The following is a 27,729-nucleotide window of genomic DNA, read 5'->3' as shown; positions in this document are numbered from 1 at the left end:
TGCCTGTATATACAGTTGTGTGATTTTCGCTCATCAGCTGGAGTCTGATAGATTACATGGCATGCGGAAATTAACAGGCCATTTTAGCACTTCCAGAAATAACTGTTTAGATCACAGCATGGAGCCAATATAGCCCTTCTGCCTCTTGTTTGATGAGGCCTTTGAAGATAGTTGTCACATATTTCACAAATCTACATATTCTGATTAAATCGGTTCCTATAACATTATCATTACAGTAAGGAGCAGCACTTCCCGTACTTGGCACTTTTATTTTGTTTCTTCTTAAAATATAAATATATTTTGAACTTCATTATATGCTGCACACATCTACACTGTCCATGATATACAAGTACCGCTCACAATCGTATCACACTAACATTTTCTTTTCAATTATTTAAACAATTTTTTATATTTTTTCTACAAAAAATGTCTACGTAAAATCATTGCAGTAGATTCAGCAAAGCACTTATGCTACCATTTGAAGGATGGATTACCATTCTTAAAGATGAACTGCTTCCAAAATATACAGAACTTTAATAAAGGGTAGATCCCTTTTTTTAGAACCCACATCTATTATTCAGAGAGGAGTGTAGCTACAAAGAGCATCTCCTTCTCTGGACGACCTAGCACAGACAGCCCATTGATTTCTCTTGTAGTGGTGCTGCAGCAAATTTGAACACTTGCGGCTAGGTTCCCTCAAAGTTTACAACCCATATTTGTTGGTCCCAGCAGCAGGGCGCCAGGGAACCCCTCTAACAAAAATGGATTAGCCCCACTGAAGGCTGCCAATGGCTACACTGCCACATAAGAAAGTACCAGGTCTTATTATGTCTGTACTGTGAAATCACAGTGTGCATTATCCTTGTATTGTTGCTGTGCTTATTATCTCTGCGATGTGACATCACTGTGCTATATCACTATGCTTGTTTTCCATATTCTGTGACATCACTGGGCAAAAACCCTTTTCTATGATAATACTTTGTTTGCTATTGCGGTTAAATGACAAAAATTTGTGCATTATCCCTGTATTGTGATACACGGTGACCAATATTACTGTACTGTGACATTATTTTGTGCAGTAACCCTCTCCCATAACCACAGTGTTTATTATACTAGTAGTGTGACATCACTATATTTATGTGTCTTGTTACTTCACTTTGGTCATTACCCCCGTGCTGTGACATCACTGTCTTTATCGTCCCTGTCTCTGCATCACTGTATATTATCCCTGTACTGTGACATCACATTGGTGGGATATTCTTGTGTGCCTTATCCATGTTCTGTGACATAACTGTAAGAATCTTTTCTGTGCAGTGACATCACTGTGTGCATTTTCAGGGGCTTAATGGGGTTTTCCCATGAGAGACATTTATGACATATCCACAGGATATGTCATAAATGTCAGATAGATGCGGGTCCCACCTCTGGGACCCACACCTATCTCCAGAACAGGGCCCCCTAAACCAGTTCAGCCGCTCTGTGTTGTGGCTGAATGAGGTGAATTCCGACCATAAAAAATGTTATATGGTCTGGAGTTACGAAAACAACGTAACTCGCTGAGCTACCCTGTTTCTGTAGGTTCCTTAAAACGGAATGGTAGTTACAGAGACAGCGTAGCTCGCATGCTACACTGCTTCTGTAACTGCCATTCACTACTATGGGAGTTACGAACACAGCGCAGCTCAGCGAGTTACACTGTTTACGTTACTCCTGACCATGTACCCAGGAAGTGGCCGGGTGGCAGCGAGATCGGACACAGCTAGAACGAGGTTTAGAGGGCCCATTCTAGGGACCCACATCTATCTGACGTTTATTACATTTCCCGTTTATTACATTTCCCGTGGATATGTCATAAATGTCCTTCATGGGAAAACCCTTTTAAGTATACAAGGTCCAGGTTGTAGTAGCACCTTGTATCTGCCTCCTTAGTTGGCCCAAATGTTCCTTTACTGTCGGAGGGCTTGTTACAGATTTTGCATTAGGACTAGGAACTTGTTACACCTCTGGGTACAGGCTGCTTGTTGCTACATGGAGCTTTTAAGCACTCTGAAATTGTCCAGTATTGTGACAGTGTCAAACTGTATAGAGACACAACCTAATGACAAGAAAAATTGAACTGTTTATACGTAAATTTATTCATACATCACCCATAGGAATACCTGGCTATGGTAATATTAGAAGCCAATTCAAAAATCTTTCTTGGTAAACGTCCCACTGGGGTGATTTTTCAGAATGTATGGCATAAAGTATAGAAAGTAATGGGGATTGGAGACTATACTGATATGTTGTTTTTATGGAGAAATCCGAAAATGAAGGAATGCTATAAATTAAAGAATTTTCAAAACTGGGAAGGTAGGGGAATATATAGGCTGGGACAAGTAATGGAAGGGGGGGTAATTAAGAACTTTCAGACTCTATGTCAGGAATTTGGAATTAGAGATACATGGTATTTTCAGTATCTACAGTTGGTCTCAGCCCATAAAGCACAAAATATAATACAGTTGAAAAGGGTGAAATCCCTTAAAAAACAGTTTTTCAACTCTATGTTTAAAAAAGGGATAACCATTTTTTATTGAGAAATTATTAATGAAATAATGGTGAACAATGGTTAAATATATGTGAGGTAGTTCCTTTGCTGTCTATATTCCCCTCTCAGAGGGCCTCTTATCTTCGTATAATACACGGAGCTCATTACACACCAAGTAGATTTAAAAAAATAGGATATAGAGACAGATGTTTGCCCAAGATGTAAGGGCTTGCAGGGAGATTTGATCCACTTAATGTGGAATTGCCCAAAGTTAAGAAGATACTGGAATAGAGTCATAGAAATTTTGAATAGAATTTATAATATTGAGATAGATTCCAGTCCAATTACATGTATACTTGGATGTAGTCTTGGGATAACTCTAGATAATTCCCAAAAAAGATCACTAGGGTGTAGTCTATATATTGCTAGAAAAATAATATTGAGACATTGGATCTCTAATGAGCCACCGAGGTGGAAAAATGAAAGTAGCGGTTCTAAGGTATATTAATTTTGAGGGTGTTATATGTAGAAATATGAAGACAACTAGAAAGTTCTCTCAGCGATGGGGAAGTTCATGCAATGAGGTATCCCTAGATGTTAAAAATCTGTTCAGTTGAAATAGAGAAGGAAAGGAAATTTCTCTTTTTTTTTCTTCTTTTCTTTGCTCTCTGTTTTAATCCCTTGGGGGGTTGGGGCTGGGTTAAGGGGGTATTGTAAACCCTGGCACAAAAAAAGCAACATTTGACAAATTTGCCTTAGCGTGTATGGGTGTAAGCTTGCACATAAATGGAATTTTCTGTACATTTCTGCATTGCGACACTAAAAGTAAGAGCAATCAATTAAATACTATAAGACTATATGGTAACATTGATTATTATAATTAACTGGTTCCCGACCGTGGGCTGTGTTTTTACGGCCAGCGGTAAGGGTCCTTAAAACCCGAGCCATAGACTTTTTATGGCTTGGGTGTTAACTTGCTGCCCGAGCGATCGGGCAGCTGAATGTCAGGTCTTCGGCTGTCAGTGACTGCCGGGGACCCTGAGGAGAGCATAGAAGCAGCTTTCGTTGCTTCTGTCTTCTCTGATCACTTGTACACAGCGCTCAATGAACGCTCCCGGTGTTCATGTGACTGGTCATATGATTGCCGGGTGCCATTCGTGACAGACTGCTGCTGGGTCTTACTAGACCCAGCACAGCCCTATTAGTGACAATCGTCACTATGAGAGGGCTGATTTCCCCTGTAACTGGGGCTGCTGTGCAGCTCCAGTTAGGGTATGTTCACATGAGGTCATTACGTCCGTAATTGACGGACGTATTTCGGCCGCAAGTACCAGACCGAACACAGTGCAGGTAGCCGGGCTCCTAGCATCATAGTTATGTATGATGTTAGGAGTCCCTGCCTCGCTGCAGGACAACTGTCCCGTACTGTAATCATGTTTTCAGTACAAGACAGTTGTCCGGCAGCGAGGCAGGGACTCCTAGCGTCGTACATAAGTATGATGCTAGTTGCCCGGCTCCCTGCACTGTGTTCAGTCCGGTACTTGCGGCAGAAATACGAGAAATACGTCCATCAATTACGGACGTAATGACGTCGTGTGAACATACCCTTACGGTGGAAAAGCATGGTGTAAAAGAAAGAAAAAATATATATAAAGTTGCCCAAAGGTCTTTTTTTTACCTTTGAGGGACAGACCATAGTAATAGTAATAAATAAATAAAAGTAAAGTAAAGTGAAATGCAAAAAAAATTAATAATAAATAGATATAAAATACCCACCCCAAAAAAACATCCCCCCCGCCAATCATTATTGTAACGCTAGCGCTGACCCAATTACCCTAATATAGACATGTAATATATTAACATTTACGGTAGATAATGTTGATCACAAATAAAAGGTCTATTTTAGGGTAAAACTATGTTATTACCAAAAAAAAATAGCTGAAACGTAAAAAAGCTTATTTTTTTACTATTATTTTCAAACTTTAAGAATAAAAATTCTAAAATAGCAAAAAGGATGTGTATAAAAACAATAAAAAAAAACCTGTCTACGGAAAAAACATTGCAAAAATCACGTAGTTAGCCCAACAAATAAAAAAGTTATAGCCGTTTAACTAACACGTGATAAAAAGGGCTAAACGGTGTCTGGTCCCGAAGGCTCAAAATAGCCCGGAACTGGTTAAACATTTTTTTTAAAAGATGTTTTTAAAAAAAACTGAGTTTGTGAGTAAAGCTTGACAGTCAGCTCCACTCATTACCACAGCCTGTGTTATCAGGATGAACAAATACAGCCATCATTTTTAATAATAGAGCTTCATACTGTAAGTGCTGTCATGAGCGGAGAGTGCACATTTCATTATGCTCTGAATGTGCTTAGGTTGCAGATCTTCGTGCACAGTGTCAGGCATTAGTCACAGTGTTGTAACACATTTATGAGCTTGTGCCATAGTGGGTCCCTTGATGTAATACATTATAATCATATTGTTAGCATTGTAAATTTTGAACATTTAAATGATAGTTCCGAGCACACTTAGTCATCTATTTTAAACCTTCTGCCTGTAAATCTGTTTATGAACTTCAAACTCTTGTTTTCCTAATAGAAGAAAATAGAAATAATTAATTTTATCACTCCTCACTTTTATAATAAATATAAATAAGCAAACCATGTCCAACCATAAGCATGTAGATGCTGTATAGTGTATACACAGCCCAGCTCCAGCGCCGATAGTCCCATAGTTCCCGGTCGGTCTCTTTCTACATTACTGCAGCAAGTCATGTGATTTCAACACATGACCACTGCTTCTTATTGGCTGCAGTAGTGATGTCAGTATGTATGGCACATGACTAATGCGGCCAGTAATTGACTGCAGCAGTCGCAATTTGCAGTCGATATGCTATGGGATTTTATTGCTTAAACATGCCAACAATCATGGGGGCAACGGTGCAGAGGTGGGAGATTTAGGAGATGAGTATGTGCATAGGTGTTATTTTAATAAGTTGCCAGAATTTTTTTTTTTTAAAAAGCTGGAAAACTCTTCGCAACCATTTTTTCCAGTGCATTTATAATGAAAAAATAAAGCAACTTTACAAGTAGTCTTAATTAAAAATATGTCCTATTGCTTTGTGTCCACAGATCCTATTCACATCTACAGTATGTGTTTCCATGGTAACAGACCACAAGCAAATCCTATGTAGTCTGATCCTGCAGTCATGCTCCCTCCCATCTGTTCCCTACTTCTTACTAAATTACATTTGGCATCTAAAATATAATCTGATTTCAGACGTCATAAAGCTCCTGCAAAACCACGCCTTTTACTGGCATGGGAGAAAGAACTTCAAATATCTTTAGAGGCCTAGGACATTTCTCGCATACTCCGCAGCTCACAAGGGTTCACTAGTTGTGTTCGGGTGTACAAGAGAACTCATACAAAATTCTTATCTGTTGGTATAGAACCCCGGAATTCCTATTCAGGATAGGCCTCATCCCTAGTGATCTGTGTTGGCGCTGCAACAGGCATACTGGCCCACTGTCGCATATTTGGTGGGATTAGCCGCGTGTTTGGCCCTTCTGGCTGGCGATCTCCTCCTTTATCTCGTCCATCTGCAAAACTACCATTGATCTTAATGCTGCTCTGGTTCTCTTATGGAAACCAACCCTGGGTTATCAGCCCTCGAAACACAACCTGGCAACCTTTATGATAACTGCAGCAAAATTACTCATACCATTAAAATGGAAGTCCACTGATCCACCTTCTGTTCAAAAGTGGGTGGACAAAATGGACCACCTTTGTAGGATGGAGGAGCTCGCCAGTTGGGAGGATAAGAAGCACTTCAGGTTTATCAGAATTTGGGGCCCCTGGAGGGAAGCTAGATGTGATATTGCTGTAGACTGTTGACGTTTCTTATATTAGTCTCTCTAGATGAGCACAAAATCATGTAAATAGTTCATGTTCCTTTTTTTTTCCTTTTCCTTTTATTTCTGTAAAACTATTGTGGTCTGACCTACTGTACTCATCACTTCCTTTGTACTTATTTATGCTTTCAATATGTAATATTTCTATACAATTTAGGGTGCAAATATTAATGTGTATTGCCTTGTATTATTTGCTTAAAATTGATAAACTTTGAGAAATAAAGAATTTTGAAAAAATTGGCAGGAGGGCATATGAACATCATAAAGGGTCGTCCCACGCTTGTGAAGAGCCACCGAAAATCTGTGCCTTTCGCTGTATCAAACTTCAAACGTTTATAAATTTCACTGGTGGCCACACCGGCTAAAATTTGCCTGGGAAAACCAGCTTTTTGCTGGGGGTCTCACGAGACACACCACTCTCAGATTAAAGCGATTGCCAACGATGAGACAAATCCTTTATGCAAAGTTTTTCATTGTAACCCCTTCCCGACATTTGACGTATCCATACACCAGAGTCGGGTAGGGGAAGTATAGAACAGGCGCACGGAGTGAACCCACTCCTTACGATGCGGGTGTCGACTGTATGTTACAGCAGACACTTCAGAGTAACGAGCGGGATTGCGCTCAAGCGCGATCCCGCTTGTTAAACTCATTAAATGACGTTAGAAAGAGGGGATGACCCCCTTTAACAGCTCATTGTGCCCCCCCCCAATCGCGGGGTGGCGATGGTTGCTATGGCTGCTTGAGGGCCTAATGAAGACACCCAGGTCCGCCATCTTTGTGCTCCTATTAAGCGCTGCCTCCGACAGTGCTTAATAGAAGCCTGTCAGAATCACGATATACTGCAATACATTAGTATTGCAGTATATAGTGAAAGCGTTCTAATGATCGCTGGTTGAAGTCCCCTAGGGGGACTAATAAAAAACGTAAAAATTAGTAAAATAAAGGTTTTTTTATGTAAAAAAAGCTATATATACAGTGAAGAAAATAAGTATTTGATCCCTTGCTGATTTTGTAAGTTTGACCACTGTCAAAGACATGAACAGTCTAGAAATTTGAGGCTAGATTAATTTTACCAGTGAGAGATAGATTATATTTTTAAAAAAACTGAAAATCACATTTTCAAAATTATATATATTTATTTGCATTGTGCACAGAGAAATAAGTATTTGATCCCTTTGGCAAACAAGACTTAATACTTGGTGGTAAAACCCTTGTTGGCAAGCACAGCAGTCAGACGTTTTTTTTTTGTAGTTGATGATGAGGTTTGCACACATGTTAGATGGAATTTTGGCCCACTCCTCTTTGCAGATCATCTGTAAATCATTAAGATTTAGAGGCTGTCGCTTGGCAACTCGGATCTTCAGCTCCCTCCATAAGTTTTCGATGGGATTAAGGTCTGGAGACTGGCTAGGCCACTCCATGACCTTAATGTGCTTCTTTTTGAGCCACTCCTTTGTTGCCTTGGCTGTATGTTTCGGGTCATTGTCGTGCTGGAAGACCCAGCCACGAGCCATTTTTAATGTCCTGGTGGAGGGAAGGAGGTTGTCACTCAGGATTTGACGGTACATGGCTCCATCCATTCTCCCATTGATGCGGTGAAGTAGTCCTGTGCCCTTAGCAGAGAAACACCCCAAAACATAATGTTTCCTCCTCCATGCTTGACAGTGGGGACGGTGTTCTTTGGGTCATAGGCAGCATTTCTCTTCCTCCAAACTTGGCGAGTTGAGTTAATGCCAAAGAGCTCAATTTTAGTCTCATCTGACCACAGCACCTTCTCCCAATCACTCTCAGAATCATCCAGATGTTCATTTGTAAACTTCAGACGGGCCTGTACATGTGCCTTCTTGAGCAGGGGGACCTTGCGGGTACTGCAGGATTTTAATCCATTACGGCGTAATGTGTTACCAATGGTTTTCTTGGTGACTGTGGTCCCAGCTGCCTTGAGATCATTAACAAGATCCCCCCGTGTAGTTTTCGGCTGAGCTCTCACCTTCCTCAGGATCAAGGATACCCCACGAGGTGAGATTTTGCATGGAGCCCCAGATCGATGTCGATTGACAGTCATTTTGTATGTCTTCCATTTTCTTACTATTGCACTAACAGTTGTCTCCTTCTCACCCAGCGTCTTACTTATTATTTTGTAGCCCATTCCAGCCTTGTGCAAGTCTATGATCTTGTCCCTGACATCCTTAGAAAGCTCTTTGGTCTTGCCCATGTTGTAGAGGTTAGTCAGACTGATTAATTGAGTCTGTGGATAGGAGTCTTTTATACAGGTGACCATTTAAGACAGCTGACAGCTGAACTCTTAATGGTTGGTAGGGGATCAAATACTTATTTCTCTGTGCACAATGCAAATAAATATATATAATTTTGACAATGTGATTTTCAGTTTTTTTTTTTAAATATAATCTATCTCTCACTGGTAAAATTAACCTAGCCTAAAAATTCTAGACTGTTCATGTCTTTGACAGTGGGCAAACTTACAAAATCAGCAAGGGATCAAATACTTATTTCCTTCACTGTATATTAAAAGTAAAAAAAAAAACCTTTTCCCATTTTCCCTCTAGAGCATAGTAAAAAAAAAATAATAAATAAACATAATTGGTATCGCCGCATCCGTAAAAGTCTGAACTATTACAATATATTATTTAACCCACATGGTGTACACCATAAAAAAAAAATGTAAATCGCTCTTTTTTGGTCACCTCATCTCCCACAAAAAATGAAATAAACGTCACATGTACCCCAAAATTGTATAATTAAAAACTACAGCTTATCCTGCAAAAAATAAGCCCTCATACCACTTAATCAATGGAAAAATGAAAATGTTATGGCTCTCAGAATTCGGCGACTTGAAATAAATTTAATTTTTTACACTTAGGTTTAAAAACAGTAAAATATAAAAAATACTAAATATATTTGGTATTACTGTAATCGTATTGACCCACAGAATAAAATTAACATGTTGTTTTAATTGCACCGTGAATTCCGTAAAAACGAAGCGCAAAAAACAATGGAGGAACCGCTGTTTTTTTCATTTTGTACCCCACAAATATTTTTTCCCGTTTCCCAGTACATTATATGGCACAATAAATGGTACTACGAAAAACTACAACTACGACGGAAAAATAAAAAAGTTATGGCTTTTGGAAGGTGGGGAGGAAAAAACGAAAATGAACATCTGAAAAATTGCTGCGGCAGTCAGGGGTTAAATATATATGACAAAAAAACAATTGGGTGCTAAGATGGATCTTCCCTTTAAGGCTGGGTTCACACGTGGCGGAATTTCACTTAAATTCCGCTGCGGACACTCCGCAGCGTTAATCCGCAGCGGAGCCGTTTGTCCATTGACTTACACTTTAATTTAGCAGTGTTCGTTTAGACGAGGCGTAAAATTCCGCTGCGGAGCATAGGCTGCGGAGCGGAATTTGGTGTCCGCAGCATGCTCTGTCTGTTGCGGAGCAGTGGCGGACTCATGGCGGAATTTCTCCATTGACTTCAATGGAGATTCTAAGTTCCGCAATGAAGTCCGCAGCTGTCATGCACATGTCATGTGTGCTGCGGATGCGTCTTGCTTTTTTAACTTGACATTTCTTCATTCTGGCTGGACCTATGTATTTCTAGGTCTACAGCCAGACTGAGGAAGTCAATGGGGCTCCCGTAATGACGGGAGCGTTGCTAGGAGACGTCAGTAAATAGTCACTGTCCAGGGTGCTGAAAGAGTTAAGCGATCGGCAGTAACTGTTTCTGCACCCGGGACAGTGACTACCGATCCCAATATACATGTATCTGTAAAAAAAAATGAAGTTCGTACTTACCGAGAACTCCCTGCTTCTGTCTCCAGTCCGGCCTCCCAGGATGACGTTTCAGTCTAAGTGACGGCTGCAGCCAATCACAGGCTAATAACAGGCTGCAGCGGTCACATGGACTGCCGCGTCATCAAGGGAGGTCGGGCTGGATGCCGAAAGAGGGACGCGTCACCAAGACAACGGCCGGTAAGTATGAAATTCGTTTACTTTCACTAGGGAAAGTGCTGTCCCTTCTCTCTATTCTGCACTGATAGGGAGAAGGGAAGCACTTTTCCCGCAGTCCGCAGCAGCTAGTCCGCATCAATTTTCTGCACATTTTGTGCAGATCCGCAGCCGTAATCCGCAACCCGGATTAGGTGCGGCATTGATGCGGACAGTTGCGGAGGAAATCCGCCACGTGTGGTCATGCCCTTATTCTGAACAACACATTTAAAGGAAGGCTCTTCTTATGATGTTATAATCAGATCATTGTTAGAAGATATTGGGAAAAAGAAAAAATAATATAGCGAAAGGGAGAGCGAGCACTTAAATTTGATGACTTGCTTTATGTGCTTGAGTTTGTTCTAAAATGTACAATATGCATTTCTACACTCATACTGTGAAGGGAAAATAGCAGAAGCTCTAGGATAAAACCACTACACTGCCCTAATAACCTCATAATACTAGCCATATTTTAGGAGGTAATGACCAGACACTTTTTTGTGATTTCTATTCATGCTGGTTAAACGGCTATAATCTTATTGTGTATGATATGTTCACACACGGTAGGGTTGTTGCAGAAATTTCTGTTACTTTTCTATGCAACCAAATGGGGTTTGTAAAAAAAACAAAAACACATGCACAAACAACCCCTTTCAAGTGTAAGGATCAGATGTTACACTTAGAAGGGGTTCTGCAACAATTCTGCCTTATGAAAATTTACCCTTAGGGTATTAAGACCTTTAGGTAACATTACGTACAGGTACGTTAGTGTGATCTCACAGATGCTGGACCCATTAATCACTGTGGAAGCCCAGGTTGTTTTTGCTTGTCAGTGTTCACTTTAAAAAAACAACAGAACATGTGGGTTTTTTTTAGGTAAAAAACGGACAGAAACGTATACAGATGTATGAGTATACGCTAAACGTAAGCGCTATAGAAAAATACAGACGTGAACAGAAAATGTTACACGTTTATATACGTTTTCAATGGTCCACGTTTTTACAAAAAAAAACATATACATTCGGAGGATAGCACAAACGTGATGTGAATGGGACCTTATAAGAGTTTTTCATACATTAATATTTCGTTGTTTTTCTTTTTATTTTGGTAATATTTGATTTATTTTCATTTTTTACTACAACTTGTCTCGCAAAAGGTTAGAAAAGATCTTCAAGGGACATTATTATAATTTATTTATTTTTTCACATATCAACCCTACAGGGAACAACAGCCCTGATAATGTGTGGTCGGGTTGGGGGTGTATAAAATATTCTTGTGTCGAAATATCAACCATTAAATTTATAAGCTTCCTGTGAAAAGAGCACCTCTACCAGTGTCCCTATTAGGGCATGACCACACGTAGCGGAATTGCTCTGGAATTCCGCTGCGGACAGTCCGCAGCGGAAATCCGCTGCGTACACGTTTCTCCATTGCCTTCCACAGCTTTTTAGTTGTGTTCGTTTACACGTTGTGGACAGTTCCGCTGCGTAGCATAGGCTGCGGCGCGGAATTTGGTGTCCGCAGCATACAATGGTTGTTGCGGACGTGTAGCGCACTTGTTGTGGACTCATTGCAGAATTTCTCCATTGACTACAATGGAGAGTCAAAATTCTGCAATGAAGTGCGCAGAAGTAATGTAGATGTTATGTGTGCTGCGGAGCGTATTGGTTTTACTAACATGACATTTCTTCATTCTGGCTGGACCTATGTATTTCTAGGTCTACAGCGAGATTGAGGAAGTCAATGGGGCTCCTGTAATTACGGGTGACTACGTGTGTGCACCCATAATTACGCGTGACTACGTGTGTGCACCCATAATTACGGGTGACTACGTGTGTGCACCCATAATTACGGGAGCGTTTCTAGGCGACGTCAGTAAATAATCACTGTCCAGGGTGCTAAAAGAGTTAAGCGATCGGCAGTAACTGTTTCAGCACCCTGGACAGTGACTTCCGATCACAATGTACATCAACCTGTAAACAAAATAGAAGTTCCTACTTACCGAGAACTCCCTGCTTCTTCCTCCAGTCCGGCCTCCCAGGATGACGTTTCAGTCCAAGTGATGGCTGCAGCCAATCACAGGCTGCAGCGGTCACATGGACTGCCGCGTCATCTAGGGAGGTCGGGTTGGATGGCGAAAGAGGGACGCGTCACCAAGACAACGGCCGGGTAAGTATGAATTTCTGTTACTTTTACTAGAGAAAGGGCTGTCCCTTCTCTCTATCCTGCACTGATAGAGAGAAGGGAAGCCCTTTTCCCCTCAATACGCAATGGCTAGTCCGCATCAATTTAATGCCCATTTTAGGCAAAGCCGCAACAGAATCTGCAACGCAGATTCTGTGCGGCATTGATGCGGACCGTGGCAGAAGAAATCCGCCACGTCTGGGCATGCCCTAATGACACTTTCTGCCATTATAACAACTCAGGTTTGCTCTGTGGGGCTCTCTATTTTTCAGGGGAGGTTCCAGCTTATGGACCTCCACCAAAGGGACATCTTATGGCCTGTCTCAATTAAATACTGTATCATAAGACACATAAACGGGAACCTTCACTTTAACATAGCTCGGTAACTTTGTCTGCAGTTCTATAGAAAACCACAGTACATGATAATATTAAAATAAGATATGCCAAATGCAGCTCTGCTTTATTGGTAATAAAAAAAAATCTATCCCCAGAGGTATAACTTCAGCTCCATGAGGCACAATGCAAAATTTGTAACAGCCCCCTCTTCCAGCTATCATGTGCAATTTATAATACATAGTTACATAGTTACATAGTTACATAGTTAGTACGGCTGAAAAAAGACACATGTCCATCAAGTTCAACCAAGGGAAGGGAAAAGGGAAGGAAAAATTTCTACACATAGGAGCTAATATTTTTTTGTTCTAGGAAATTATCTAACCCTTTTTTAAAGCCATCTACTGTCCCTGCTGTGACCAGCTCCTGCGGTAGGCTATTCCATAAATTCACAGTTCTCACTGTAAAGAAGCCTTGTCGCCTCTGCAGCTTGAACCTTTTTTTCTCCAGACGGAGGGAGTGCCCCCTTGTTTTTTGAGGGGGTTTTACAAGGAACAGGATTTCACCATATTTTTTGTATGTGCCATTAATATATTTATATAAGTTAATCATGTCCCCCCTTAGTCGTCTTTTTTCAAGGCTAAATAGGTTTAATTCTTTCAATCTTTCCTCATAACTTAAATTCTCCATGCCCCTTATTAGCTTCGTTGCTCTTCTTTGTATTTTTTCCAACTCCAGGGCATCCTTTCTATGAACTGGAGCCCAGAACTGAACTGCATATTCTAGATGAGGCCTCACTAATGCTTTGTAAAGTGGCATTATTACATCCCTGTCCCGCGAGTCCATGCCTCTTTTAATACACGACAATATCCTGCTGGCCTTTGAAGCAGCTGATTGACACTGCATGCTGTTATTGAGTTTATGATTTACAAGTACACCCAGATCCTTCTCAACAAGTGAATCCGCCAGTGTAGCGCCCCCTAGGACATATGATGCATGCAGGTTGTTGGTACCAAGATGCATAACTTTACATTTATCTACATTAAACTTCATTTGCCAAGTGGACGCCCAAACACTTAGTTTGTTTAAATCTGCCTGTAATTCATGAACATCTTCCATAGTCTGAACTATATTACATAGCTTGGTGTCATCTGCAAAAATAGAAATAGTGCTATTAATCCCTTCCTCTATATCATTAATAAATAAGTTGAATAATAGTGGTCCCAGCACTGAACCCTGGGGTACACCACTTATAACCGGTGACCATTCAGAGAAGGAATCATTGACCACAACTCTCTGGATACGGTCCTTGAGCCAATTCTCAATCCAATTACAAACTATATTTTCTAAACCTATAGTCCTTAATTTACCCATTAGGCGTCTATGGGGGACAGTGTCAAATGCCTTTGCAAAGTCCAAAAACACTAAATCCACAGCGGCCCCTCTGTTTAGACTTCTGCTCACCTCTTCATAAAAACAGATTAGGTTAGTTTGACAACTTCTGTCCTTAGTAAAACCGTGCTGGCTGTCACTTATAATGCTATTTATTATCACATAATCCTGTATATAGTCCCTCAATAGCCCCTCAAACATTTTCCCCACGATGGATGTTAAGCTTACTGGTCTATAATTACCCGGGGAAGACCTAGAGCCCTTTTTGAAAATAGGCACCACATTTGCCCTGCGCCAGTCCCTTGGCACTATACCAGTCACTAGAGATTCTCTGAATATTATGAAAAGGGGGACAGAAATAACTGAACTAAGCTCTTTAAGAATTCTAGGGTGTAACCCATCTGGTCCCGGAGCCTTGTGCACATTTATTTTATTTAATTTAGCTTGGACCATCTCTACATTCATCCAATTCAGTATATCAACTGATATATTAACAGCACTGGCACCGGCTACATCAGCTGCTCTTTCTTCTGTTGTATATACAGAGCTAAAGAACCCATTTAGTAACTCTGCCTTCTCTTGATCCCCTGTGATCAACTCCCCATTACCATTATCTAGGGGTCCTACATGTTCAGACCTTGGCTTTTTTGCATTTATATGCTTGAAGAATTTTTTAGGATTTGTTTTACTATCCTTGGCCACCTGCCTTTCATTTTGTATTTTTGCTAATTTTATTACATTTTTACAGATTTTATTAAGCGCTTTATATTTTACAAAGGCTACAGCTGTACCCTCAGATTTGTATTTTTTAAATGCCCTTTTTTTGTCATGTATTGCCCCTTTCACAGAAGGTGTAAGCCATGTGGGGTTTAATTTGAGTCGTTTATACTTATTACCTGTAGGAATAAATTTTGCACTATAATAACTCAAAGAAGATTTGAAAATCTCCCATTTATCATTTGTTCCATTATTTGACATTAGTTCTTCCCAGTCTATATCCTGAATTGCAGCCCTCATCCTGGGGAAATTGGCTTTCTTAAAATTAAATGTTTTTGCCCTCCCAGCCTGCGTTTGTTTTTTACAGTATAGGTAAAATGTAACTATATTGTGATCACTGTTACCGAGGTTTTCACGAACATTGACATTCCCAACAAGATCTGCATTATTAGAAATGACCAGATCCAACAGAGCTTCACCTCTAGTCGGGTCTTCCACAAACTGGCCCATAAAATTTTCCTGCAACAGGTTGAGGAAATGTCTCCCCTTCGCAGTTGAAGCCGAACCATGACACCAATTAATATCCCGGAAATTAAAATCTCCCATTATCACTACAGTACCCGCCTGTGCAGCCCGCTCCATCTGTTTATATATCTGACCTTCCATCTCCTCAGTTATATTGGGGGGTCTATAGATTACACCAAAAGTAATTTTTTCAGTGTTTACCTCCCTTTCTAGTTCCACCCACAAGGTTTCAACCTCCTCACAGTCTTCACCCACTATTGTCTCTTTCACACTCGCCTTCATATCACTTCTCACATACAGACATACACCACCACCTTTCCTATTTGTCCTGTCTTTACGAAAAAGTGTAAAACCCTGTAGATTTACAGCCCAGTCATGTGAAGAGTCCAGCCATGTTTCAGCAACACCAACTATATCTATATTTTCTTCCAGTATCAAGGCCTCCAGCTCCCCCATTTTGCTTGCTAGACTTCTGGCATTTGTGAACATACACTTTAACTTGCCTGTCAGTTTTTCACTTTTATTATCAGAAATGTGATTTGACATTAATCGGTCCTTTTTATTTACACTGATGTTTTGTAACGAAAGGATCTCCTTATCTTGTTGTCTAGTCCTCTCCCCACATTCTGTTTCTCCCCCCACCAATATAGTCTGACCCCTCTCTAACCTGGCTACCCCTTTTTTTTCTACATTGACCTCCCTCCTCAGCCCTAGTTTAAATACTCCGCCACCCCAGCTAGAATTCTCTCCCCCAGCACAGCGGACCCCCTTCCATTTAGGTGCAAATCATCTGCAGAATACAGTTTGTACCCCAATGAAAAGTCAGCCCAGTGCTCTAGGAACCCAAATCCTTCTCCTCTACACCAAGACTTCAGCCATGCATTTAACTCCCTAAGCTCCCGCTGTCTTTCCTGTGATGCGCATGGCACAGGCAGTATTCCTGAGAATACAACCTTGGAGGTCCTTCCCTTCAGCTTGTAGCCTAGTTCTTTAAAATTATTCTTAAGGCTCCTCCACCTACCATTTATTCTGTCGTTGGTACCGACATGGACCACGACAGCTGGATCATCACCAGCCCCTCCCAGCAATTTGTCCACCCGTTCCACCACATGCCGAACCCTGGCACCAGGGAGACAGCAAACCATTCGGTTGAGGCGGTCTTGGCGACAAATTATTCTATCCGTCTTCCTGATTATAGAATCCCCTACAACTATCAATTGTCTTGGCTTACCTGCATTACCATCCCGCCGACTACTAGCTGGGCTGTTCTCCCGGCTGTTAGGGAGATCAGTATCCACTAGGGCTGCCTTTTCTGAGACTGACACCCTCGCATCATCACCCAACCTGGCAATTTTGCTTGGAATGCCAGAAACCGGATCGGCCTTCCTTGTCTTTGACCCCTTTCTACTGCCCCTAACTACATTAACCCAGCTACTTACCTGATCCTGCTCACCCATGTCTTCACCCTCCAGTTCTAACCCACTAACTGCATGCTCTGTGAGCAGCAAGCTCCGCTCAAAATTGTCTATCTTCCTCAGTGTTGCATTTTGCTCCTCCAGATCTCTAATGCGAGCTTCCAGGTGAACAACATGCTCACATCTGCCACAGAGATATTCACCCTGGAACTCCGGCTCCAGTCGTGTATACATATGACAAACTGTGCACTGAAGAAAACCTCCAATCTTGCTATCCATTATCCAAGTTACACCAAAACAGCGAACAATTGTCAAAGAAAAAGAAGAGTACTTACTGGGGCTTCAACTCCTCTTTTCAACTCCGGTTTTAGAACTCCACTTAGTTCACAAGCCACTTAAACCACCAAGCTCAGAAAGAGCAAGCTCAAAATGAGGTCTGCTGACTAATTTATACCACCTGTGTCCAGTTAACCCCTTCCCCCTCGTCAGCTGCTCAGCTGGAACGAATCTGCAAGGGAAAAAAAATAAAATAAAAAATTACACATTTTTTTTAAATTATTTTTTTAAATTGTGTGAGTTTTTGCTATCTTCTATTTGCTAGCAATCAAAACAGATTCACAAACACAGAAATACAAGTTACATCTTATGGAGTCCTCAGAGATACTCCCCACCCCAAAAAAAAGGCTCCAGGCCAGGGTGCTAAAGCTACCTCTGCACTCCCTATAGGTATGTGCCTGTGTATTCCAGTGATTCCAATAATCTCATTGCATGAAAATGGGCACTTTACATTGCTGCTGGACCCTTTCTGGACTCTCATTGGCATAATAAAGTCGCCAAATGTTCTAGTTTTTAAAAAATGTTGGGCTTTTTGAAATTCTGTAGTTCTAAATCTAACATCATATGAGAAACTGCAGATATAGAAATAAAAATCATATTGAAAAATGAGATCAGTGAGCAAATACAGTAAGTGAAATGTAGGTTAATGCATGTCAGAATTTTCGATAGATACATGCTCATAGGGCTATGTATTATTAGTCTTTTACCTGGACTACACCAAGTAAGAAACTCTTAAATTAGTCCTATATTCTATGTATAAAGTCAGCACTACAATGCAGAAATTCACTGACAAATATCTACGCATATGTTCACCAAAAAGGAAACTTTTCATCGAGTCCAGATTTCGACACATTTTACATTGCTACAGGACCTTTTCAAATTCTCATTGACATAACAAAGTCACCAAATGTTCCAGTCTTAAAATAATCTTGGATCACTTGATATTTTATGGTTTTAAGCCTACAAAATTGGAGATGTAGGAAGAAAAAGAATATCATGTAGGAAAGTGAGATTAGTATCCATGTGAAATGTAGGTTAATGCATATCGAAGTCTTCAAGTTGATATCATGTTCTCCATATGTTACACAAAATGTAATTGAATTCTCATACTGGGATAGTGGGCGGAGAAATGAAAATGTTTCCTTTATGCCCCTAGTGGTGTGTAGCGCAGATGCAGCTTTATAGTACAGAACCATTTATTCCAACTTGCATACGTCTATTCTGGGCTTGTAAGCCCAGAACAGCAAGATATGGAAACAATGGCTCATTGGAGGTGGGGACCGGGTGGACCCACTTTTAGGTATGCAACAAGATTAACAGAGTAAGGCTCCGTTCACATCTGCGCTCTTTTTTCCATTATTCTATTCCGTCATAGGAACAGAATAACGAAAATAACAAAATTCCCGGATCCATCAAATGATGAACACTAACGGCACCGGACAGAACCCTTTTTAGGGTTCCATTGGGTTTCCATCATGTTTTACGTCATATGTGCTGCATTCTGTGCTATTTTGTCAGGGATTTTTTGCATAATCTGCAACGGATTTACGTATGTAAAAATTGGACCAGTTTACTTTTGTGTGTATGTCCGTTGTGCATTCCAAACGTCTGTGTTTATTGTCTGCATTCTGGTTTCATTTTTTTTTTATATTTCCTATAGCAGCTATCAGTGAAAACGGACAGCACAGGGATGTCATCCGTGCTATCCGTTATTTTCACGCACCCGTTGACTTTACTGTGTGAAGTGGTGTGCAAAAACGTGCAGGGAGTTTCTCGCGATGGTCACATGTTCCGTGAAAAAGCACGGATGTGTGAATAGCCCCATTACATTGCATGGGTCAGTAGGCTCAGATATTTAAACGGAGAGCACACGGACGTGAAATATGTTCATGTGAATAAGGCCTTAAACAGTTTATGTGGAATACACTGCATTGTAATACATTGTGGCAAACATATTTATTGTTTTATTGATTTTATTTTATTGATTTTTTCCAGTCCAAAACATATGTCTGCAACAGTCAAGGGGATGCCGTTTGCTTTACTGTGGACTTTGTATCTGGATTTACCTGTTTTGACAGCAAATCAAAGGTAAGAATATACAGAGCGTGTAATAGTTCTGATTTAACAACACTGTTCTTCTGTTACTAATTCCATTACCGGAAAACACAGGAATCAGTAAACAGAACTTATCAGAGATCAATAACGTAAGTAGCTTTTCTAAATGGAAATTAAATCTAATTATTGTAAAGTTTATTGTATGATATTACATTTTAATAGCACTAGTGTTCTGTTCTTTTAATACAGTTTTAATAATTAATAAAGATACTTAGTGATCTGTAATAAATGTGTAATATGCTTAACCCCTTCCCACAAATAAATGCACTAATGCGTCTTAATTACGTTCATTTAACTGTCTTGGATTTAGAGAAAAGAGTCGGCTTTAATTTTGTTATTTTTCTGTGGCTCAGGAGCTGTGATCTGAAAAAAAGATGGAATTTATGGGGTCTTTTATCGCCCCCCCCCCTGATAAAATTCTTAGCGATAATAAAGGGGATGTCTAGGATTAAACAAACATGGCTGCTTTCTTCCAAAAACAGTTCACACCCCACACCTGTCCACAAGTTATAAATTGTATTGCATCATAGTCCCATTCAATTCAATGGAGCAATATAAGAAACAACCCATGGACTGGTGTGGCGCAGTTTTTTTTTTTAAAAAAACATCCATGTTTTTCTAGTCCTGGAAAAATCCCTTTAACCCTTTTTTACTGCCAGGTGTTTTTGGACATTTTGCACCTTTGACATATAAAAATAAAACCTAAATGATAAAATAAATGATTTATACTAAACCCACATACCTATATATTTTCTGAAAGTAGAGATCTTGCAAATTGTAAAAATTTGACTCAGCACACATGTACCGTCAATAAATTTTGTACTCCATTGCAAATTTTTCATGAAACATGCATAAAATTAATATTTGCGACTAAAAGTATGACCCAAATGGAAAATTAGATGCACCATGCTTCCTAAAAATAAAAGTTAATTCTGAGCAGAGTTCATACATACCACTACGTCTTCATGCACATATCTTCATACAATTAGCAAAATAAAACAGACCAAAAATCGGGTTTTCAGCTGGAAACTTTTAAAAAAAAATAACAACCTATAAAATACATGAATTACATACTTTAAAAAGTGAGTGCTCCCCAAATCCTTATATATTTCCTAAAAGAAGACAACCTGACAATCGCAGTTGTCTTCATATGCTGTTGGCAGCCATGCCCACTTTCAAGTAACTTTGTGGCAAACATTTGTGCCTAAAACTCATGTACAAGACGCGGTTTACACACAAAAACAGAATAACAATAATAGATTAAGGTGTGAAAAATTCAAATATACCACATACGTCCACATCAAGAGCTACTTGTGCTCTCAAAACTGTGGAAACCAAGGCCATGAGATGTTTGACCATCACCCACAAATGTGTTAAAAATATAAGCTGTACACGTCACACAGCTATTATGCTACCAAAATCGACATTGTCTGAGAGCGCACAGCATGCCGTATAAAAAATTATAAATTAATCATTTATAAACACAGTCACCTTTATGCAACTTTGCATCAAACCGTGATTATAAGCAAAAAGTACATGAAAATCCAAGTTTGTGACTAAATTACGTACTCAAAAGACCCCTTATGCAAAGAAAATGTACTCTGAAAAGAACTTGTAAGGAATTAATACATACCACATGTCTACATTCATAGGTTAAAGAAACATCAAAACCGCAGGAATGTACTAATTTTTGCATGCAAATTAAATTAAAGATTCTTTAGGATTATCATTTTCATCCCCTACACAAACTCTAAGGCCTCATGCACACGAATGTATTTTTTTCTTCCCGTAAATACTGGCGTATATACGGGTCCTTTGTCACACGTATTCGACCCGTATTCCACCAGTATTTACGGACCGGTGCACGTAACACTGGTCCGGTGTCACCAGTATTCCACCCATATTTACGGACCCGTTTTCTCTGCACTAATCGGTAGCCCCTTCTCTCTATCAGTGCTGGAAAGAGAGAAGGGGCAGCCCTTTCGGGCAGAGTTTCCGCAGCGATTGTAAGTAAAAGAAGTTCATACGTACCGTTGTATTGGTGACGCATCCCTCTTTTGACATCCAGTCCGACCTCCCTGGATGACGCGGCAGTCCATGTAACCACTGCAGCCTGTGATTGGCCTGTGATTGGCTGCAGCGGTCACATGGGATGAAACGTCATCCCGGGAGGCCGGACTGGAGGAAGAAGCAGGTAAGTTAACTTTTAATACTATTAACTCCAGGGGTAGTCACTGTCCCGGGTGTTGAAAGAGTTACTGCCGATCAGTTAACTATTTCAGCACCCTCAACAGTGACTATCCCTTGACGTCGCCTAGCAACGCTCCCGTAATTACGGGTGCACACACGTAGCCACCCGTAATTATGGGAGCCCCATAGACTTCTATGGGCCTGCCCGTGCCGTTATTACAGCCTGAAATAGGACATGTTCCATATTTTTCAACGGCACGGGCACCTTCCCGTAGGCATACGGGAAGGTACCCGTGGCCAATAGTTGTATATGGGGCCGTAATTACGGCTCGTAATTACGGGTGTTTTTACGTTCGTGTGCATGAGGCCTAAGGCTGTGTTCACACGTGGTCAAATCACAATTTTTGCGATGATTTAAAAAAATTTACCAGAACGAACATGTGAACACAGCCTTACCCTAATCACAATTCCCTCAACTTAATCTCATGTGTTAACAAATTTATTTTTTTTTCCAATGGGAGAAGTTGGAAATTCATTTATGGCAACTGTCAGTGGATGAAAATGTCTTTTCCATCCATCAAAAATATATTGTTTTCTAGTGATAATCATTATCGCTATGACTGTACTGTGTAATGGGTATTGCTAAAGAAGCGATCAGCGAATTTTACACTAAAGATTGAGTACGGACAGGATAGAACAGTGTCAAATGTTCAAACTTTATTGATGTTTGTGTGTACTTTTGGTGCAAGTGCTTGGTGCATCTTATTTAATGCCACGATTCTGACCCGTTAAAAATCTGGGTTGTGGAGGTCAATAAATGGCCTAATTAATTGCAGAGGGTGATTTGATGAGCTACTACTCATCTTCTCACTTTTTTTCTGAAAAAGAAAAAAAAGACCCCATATATTTGACGATCAGAGAGCAAGTGTGCTCTCTGATTAATAAGGGGGTGTAATAACATGAAGAATAGTTCATGTTACCCCTCCTCCTGGTATCATCTACAGTCATACAAGAACAGAAGAAGGAGCACATAGTCTTCTCCTCTCCCGGCACACTGCCAGCATGTCCCCCCGTCAACCCCTCTTCGCTGGAAAATGAGCTGCAAATATATGAAGCTCCAATTTCAACCTGCTGTAACTTAGGCTGGATTGTAGCTAGAGCTATGGATCTTAGCTATCAAACAAGCCCAAGATCGCAGCTCTAGCTATGATCAAGCCTGAGTTATACACGGGTGGAAAGTATATTTGTGCCATCTAGATCTCTGATCCTTGTTTGAAAGCTAAGACGCTAAATTTTCAAACAAGCCCTGGATGGCAGCTCTAGCTACGAACCAGCCTGAGTTACAGACGATAGTAGCTTGGACGTAATCTACTGAAGTGCCTTTCTTCCATCTATTAAATGTGATCTTGGGATTTTCCCTTGACAGAAAAATAGGAAAAAGCAGTTAAAAGCAAATGCTATAAAACTCAACCTGAAGTTACTGATCAGGACTTCAGGAAAATCAAAACCTCAAAAGCAACAATTACTCCTGAAAGTAGTAATTCAGATAACAGGTTTTTTTTTCTGTGCTTTGTCAGCTAGAACTAGTTAAAACCAAATTTGTATATGACAATGCTCACATTTTTTGGTCATTTGTAGCACAACAATCATCCTCACTACAGATTAAAACAACTGATAACAGGGAACAATACATTGCATACAGCGGCAAAGCAGATGAAGGTAACAACTTTAGGTTTAGTGTTCCCTTAAAATCAACCTGAATCTATTCATAAAGGTTGAATTATAGGTGTAATATTTGTATATGAATACATGGAAAATGTAGTGATGTCACTAATAGAAATCATATTTACTAGAATTATTTTATTAACTACAAGAACAAACACATAGTAAAGTACTAGGATGTAGAAAAACAGTTAAGCAATTCACAAAATGTTAAAATCTCACAGAAAATCAGCTTATGAAAAGATTAGAGGCAAAATGCTAAGCCTGAAGAAAAGACCCGCAGGCTGCAAGAAATTGTAGCTGAATAACTCCACCATTAAAAGAAAGATAAAGTAATGTGATCCTGTGGGCTAAACATGTGACATCAAAATACGTATGTGCCATAAATGCAGACACTACAAAATATTGTCAGGATGAATTTCATGTTAATCATCACCACCTCATACTGAATATTGCTGCTGAGTGTGACAAATGTAAAAGTAAAATAAATAGATGGAGTAAAAAAGTTCAAGCAGCTGTGAGATATTACTGAAGACACTGAGGAATTTAGCATTGTACATTAAAGAAAATCTATCATGGCAGGAAACGTATGTTAAAAGTGTTGTCTCATCAGGACAAAATATCTCTAAAAACAGTGGCCCCAGAACCTTGATGGGCTGGATCTGCCAAGGCAGCAGTCACTCCTATCAGTAGCGTAACTACCGCCGTAGCAGCCGTAGTGGCTGCTACGGGGCCCGCGGCATGAGGGGGCCCGTGTCACCCGCCTTGCACGGGCCCCCACCATGGCCGGAGACTCCGCTAGGTGCCGCCATGGCTGCTACAGCGCGACGCCACTGAACACTACGGCAGAGCAGGGAGGTATCTCCCCGCTCTGCCATTAAAGGGGTTGTTCCTACATAAGACATGTATCCCCTATCCACAGGATAGGGGATACATGTGTGATCGCTGGCATTGATAGGGAGAACGGGGGACTGAAAGTCCCCTGAAGTTCTCCATCACAAACCTCGGACTTCCGGGGTCTGTGTTGGCAGCTCCGTAGAAATGAATGGAGCGCCGGTCGCGATTGTGCGCATGCGTGACCAGCGCTCCTTTCATTTTTCTTGAGCTGCGCAGACGCCGGAAGTCAGAGGTTAGTCATGGAGAACTTCGGGGGACTTTCGGTCCCCCGTTCTCCCTATCGCTGCCAGCGATCACACATGTATCCCCTATCCTGTGGATAGGGGATACATGTCTTTTGTAGGACACACTGTAGGTCGGATTTTTTTGGTGGGCTGGAGCTGCATGACGTTACCTACAGGGGGGCTGTATAGCGTTACCTACAGGGGGGCTGTATGGCGTTACCTACAGGGGGGGCTGTATGGCGTTCTCTACAGGGGGGGCTGTATGGCATTCTCTACAGTGGGGGCTATATGCCGTTAGCGCCATACAGCCCCCTCTGTAGATAACGCCATACAGCCCCCTCTGTAGATAACGCCATACAGACCCCTCTGTAGATAACGCCATACAGCCCCCCTGTAGATAACGCCAGACAGCCCCCTGTAGATAACGCCATACAGCCCCCTCTGTAGATAACGCCATACAGCCACCTGTAGATAACGCCATACAGCCCCCCTATAGAGAACGCCATACAGAGTCCCCCCTGTAGATAACGCCATACAGCCCCCTTTGTAGATAACGCCATATAGCCCCCACTGTAGAGAACGCCATACAGAGTCCCCCCTGTAGATAACGCCATACAGCCCCCTTTGTAGATAACGCCATACAGCCCCCTGTTATACTGACAGAGACCAAAAGAGTGAATAAATCAATGGCAATGCAAATGTAAGCTATAGTTTCCATTCAGCCTTCCGTTTATTTGTTCCTCGGATGGAATGGATGAACGGAAACCCCAAAATGAACCCGACGCTAATGTGAACACAGCCTTTCCTTATTTTTCTCTATATAAAACTATATAGTCTGTTTTGGTACCATATAAAAAGCTCTTTTATGCTGGAAAAAGGAGAAAAAAAATGCTTAAACTATAATATAAAAAAATACTTACCCTTAGAATGTATTGTTCCAACTGATAGAATTGTAATGTAGACATTTAGATATTGGAGGCCTTGGTTACAAAAGGATTCAGTGACTTTTTTTTGTAGAAAATAAGTGGCCAGCTCTTCAGATTTAAAGGAGTTCTCCAGGACTTTAACCCTTTCCTGCTCCTGCTTAGGTCATGATGAGCGCATCGTTCGCACTCCATGACCTAATAGTACGTCGTGGGAGCAACGGCCATTCCGGCCCCCTTCCCGTCACACACAGGAGCTGTAACAACTGCTGTCTCCAATCCACCTGTTTCCCTTATCAGTCCTTTATTATTAAAAAAATTAAATAAACTATACATAATTGGTCTCGCCGCGTCCGTAACGGACTGAACTACAAAAGTATTTTATTATTTATCCCGCACGGTGAATTCCGTAAAAGAAAATAATAATAAACACAATTTTTTGGTCACTTCACCTCCCAAAAATTGAATAAAAAGAGATTAAAAAAATCGCATGTACCCAAAAATGATACTGATCGAAACTACAGTTTGTTACGCAAAAAACAAGCCCTCACACGGCTTTCTTGATGGCAAAATAAAAAAGTTATGGCTCTTAGAATAAGGCAACACAAAAAGTTAATTATTTTTTATATAAGTTATTTTATTGTGCAAACGCCATAAGACATAAAAAAAACTATAAACATCTGGTATCGCCGTAATCGTATCGCCCCGCAGAATAAAGTGAATATGTCATTTATAGCGCACGGCGAACGCTGTAAAAAAATGGGATAATAAAAAACGATAGCAGAATTGCTGTCTTTTAGTCACCACGCCTCATAAGAAATAGAATAAAAACTGATTAAAAAGTTGCATTTCCTCTAAATTTTGCTATTTTTCACAAACAAACACTGAATATATCGACCAAATTTTACCACTAACATAAAGTCCAGTGTGTCACAAGAAAACAATCTCAGAATCGCTTGGGTAGGTATAAGCATTCCAGAGTTATTACCACATAAAGTGACTCATGTCAGATTTGAAAAATGGTCTCGGAGCCTTAAGGCCAAAACTAGGCTGCGTTATTAAGGGGTTAAAGGGGTTTTCTCTCCATTGCATATCATATTCAGTATATACATCAATAAAAATTAACAATGTTTTCTAATTACATGTATGGCACCGCCTGGTGTTCAGGGTGCAATGTGCATATCACCTAATAAACTGAATTCTGGTGGACACATATGCTCAGTCACTCTTCCTACAGCCAGTTCTCTGCAGAGTGATCCTCTCCTTACTGCAGAGCAGTCAATATAAATAGTTTTCTGCCTGCTTGTCAGGGAAGGAGCAGAGCCTCTGCAGTAACATAGCAGTATAGCCGAGGAGGCGACTTCTCAGCTTGTTAGGAATGCAGCTCCGCATCCTTACAGCAGATATGAACACAGCACATGCCCGCTCAGTCTTTATTGTTTTATTTAATTGTATTTTCATTGGATTCTATATATCGCAACTACTCTAGATTCCATGTTAAATGTCTGCAGGGAAAGTAACAAGGGACTATATTGTCAGCCGCCAGAGGGCGAAGGAGAATAGTTCTGGTCAGAGCCACTCCTTCAGCAGCACAGATTAGTAGCAAGGGGGACACAGTGAAGACAAATAAAAAGATGAGTATTTTTTTATGCTACAAAAACTATAATTTATATTATAATAATATAAAAATATGATTCATGGGGTAACCCCTTTAACATTGATGGTCTATACTTATGATGGGTCATCAATGCTTTTTCGGTGGTTGTCCAATGTCTGGGACACCTGCAATCAGCACAGTTTGAGTGATACGTCCTTTTCATTGGTAACACAGGTACAGTAGCGTGTCCGTGTGGGGGGGTTGTGCCTGGTCCTGCAGCTGGTCCTATTTATGGGCCCCCATGATCAACTTTAAACATTAAACAGTTCATCCTATAGTCCCGTAAAACCCATTTAATACAAGAGTATATACAAAAATAATGTCTTAGGTTTGTGGGACTGTGAGAATATGAGTGAGAGGAAGTAGGACAGTGCAATTCCAATAGTAACATCTTATTAACAAATGTTAGACCCCTACAGTAAAAGCTTACTCACAATTTAATGGACAAAGCGTAGACACCCCTGTTCTTCGGACCAGCAGTCAATCAATTCTGATCAGACCTTTATGGCATAAATCCATGACATGGGAAAACCCCTTTAGACCACTTTCACATAACAGTATTTTGGTCAGTATTTTGCATCAGTATTTGTAAGTCAAAACCAGGAGTGAAACATAACAGAGAAAAAGTATAATAGAAAGATTTGGACCC

At 40.6% G+C, this 27,729-nt stretch overlaps 1 protein-coding gene across 1 annotated transcript in view; it reads left to right on the top strand.

Moving 5' to 3' along the window:
* Positions 1-27,729, top strand: part of SNTG2 (syntrophin gamma 2) — a 443,415-nt gene that overhangs the window by 401,204 nt on the left and 14,482 nt on the right. Inside the window, exon 16 of the mRNA XM_075861154.1 lies at positions 19,348-19,440. Within this exon, the coding sequence (XP_075717269.1) occupies positions 19,348-19,440 (93 nt within the window). The remainder of the gene's footprint in view (positions 1-19,347; positions 19,441-27,729) is intronic.

Source organism: Rhinoderma darwinii, chromosome 4, assembly GCF_050947455.1.
Source record: "Rhinoderma darwinii isolate aRhiDar2 chromosome 4, aRhiDar2.hap1, whole genome shotgun sequence".
In the NCBI taxonomy this organism is placed as follows: Eukaryota; Metazoa; Chordata; class Amphibia; order Anura; family Rhinodermatidae; genus Rhinoderma; species Rhinoderma darwinii.
This window is presented reverse-complemented; position numbering and strand designations above follow the sequence as displayed.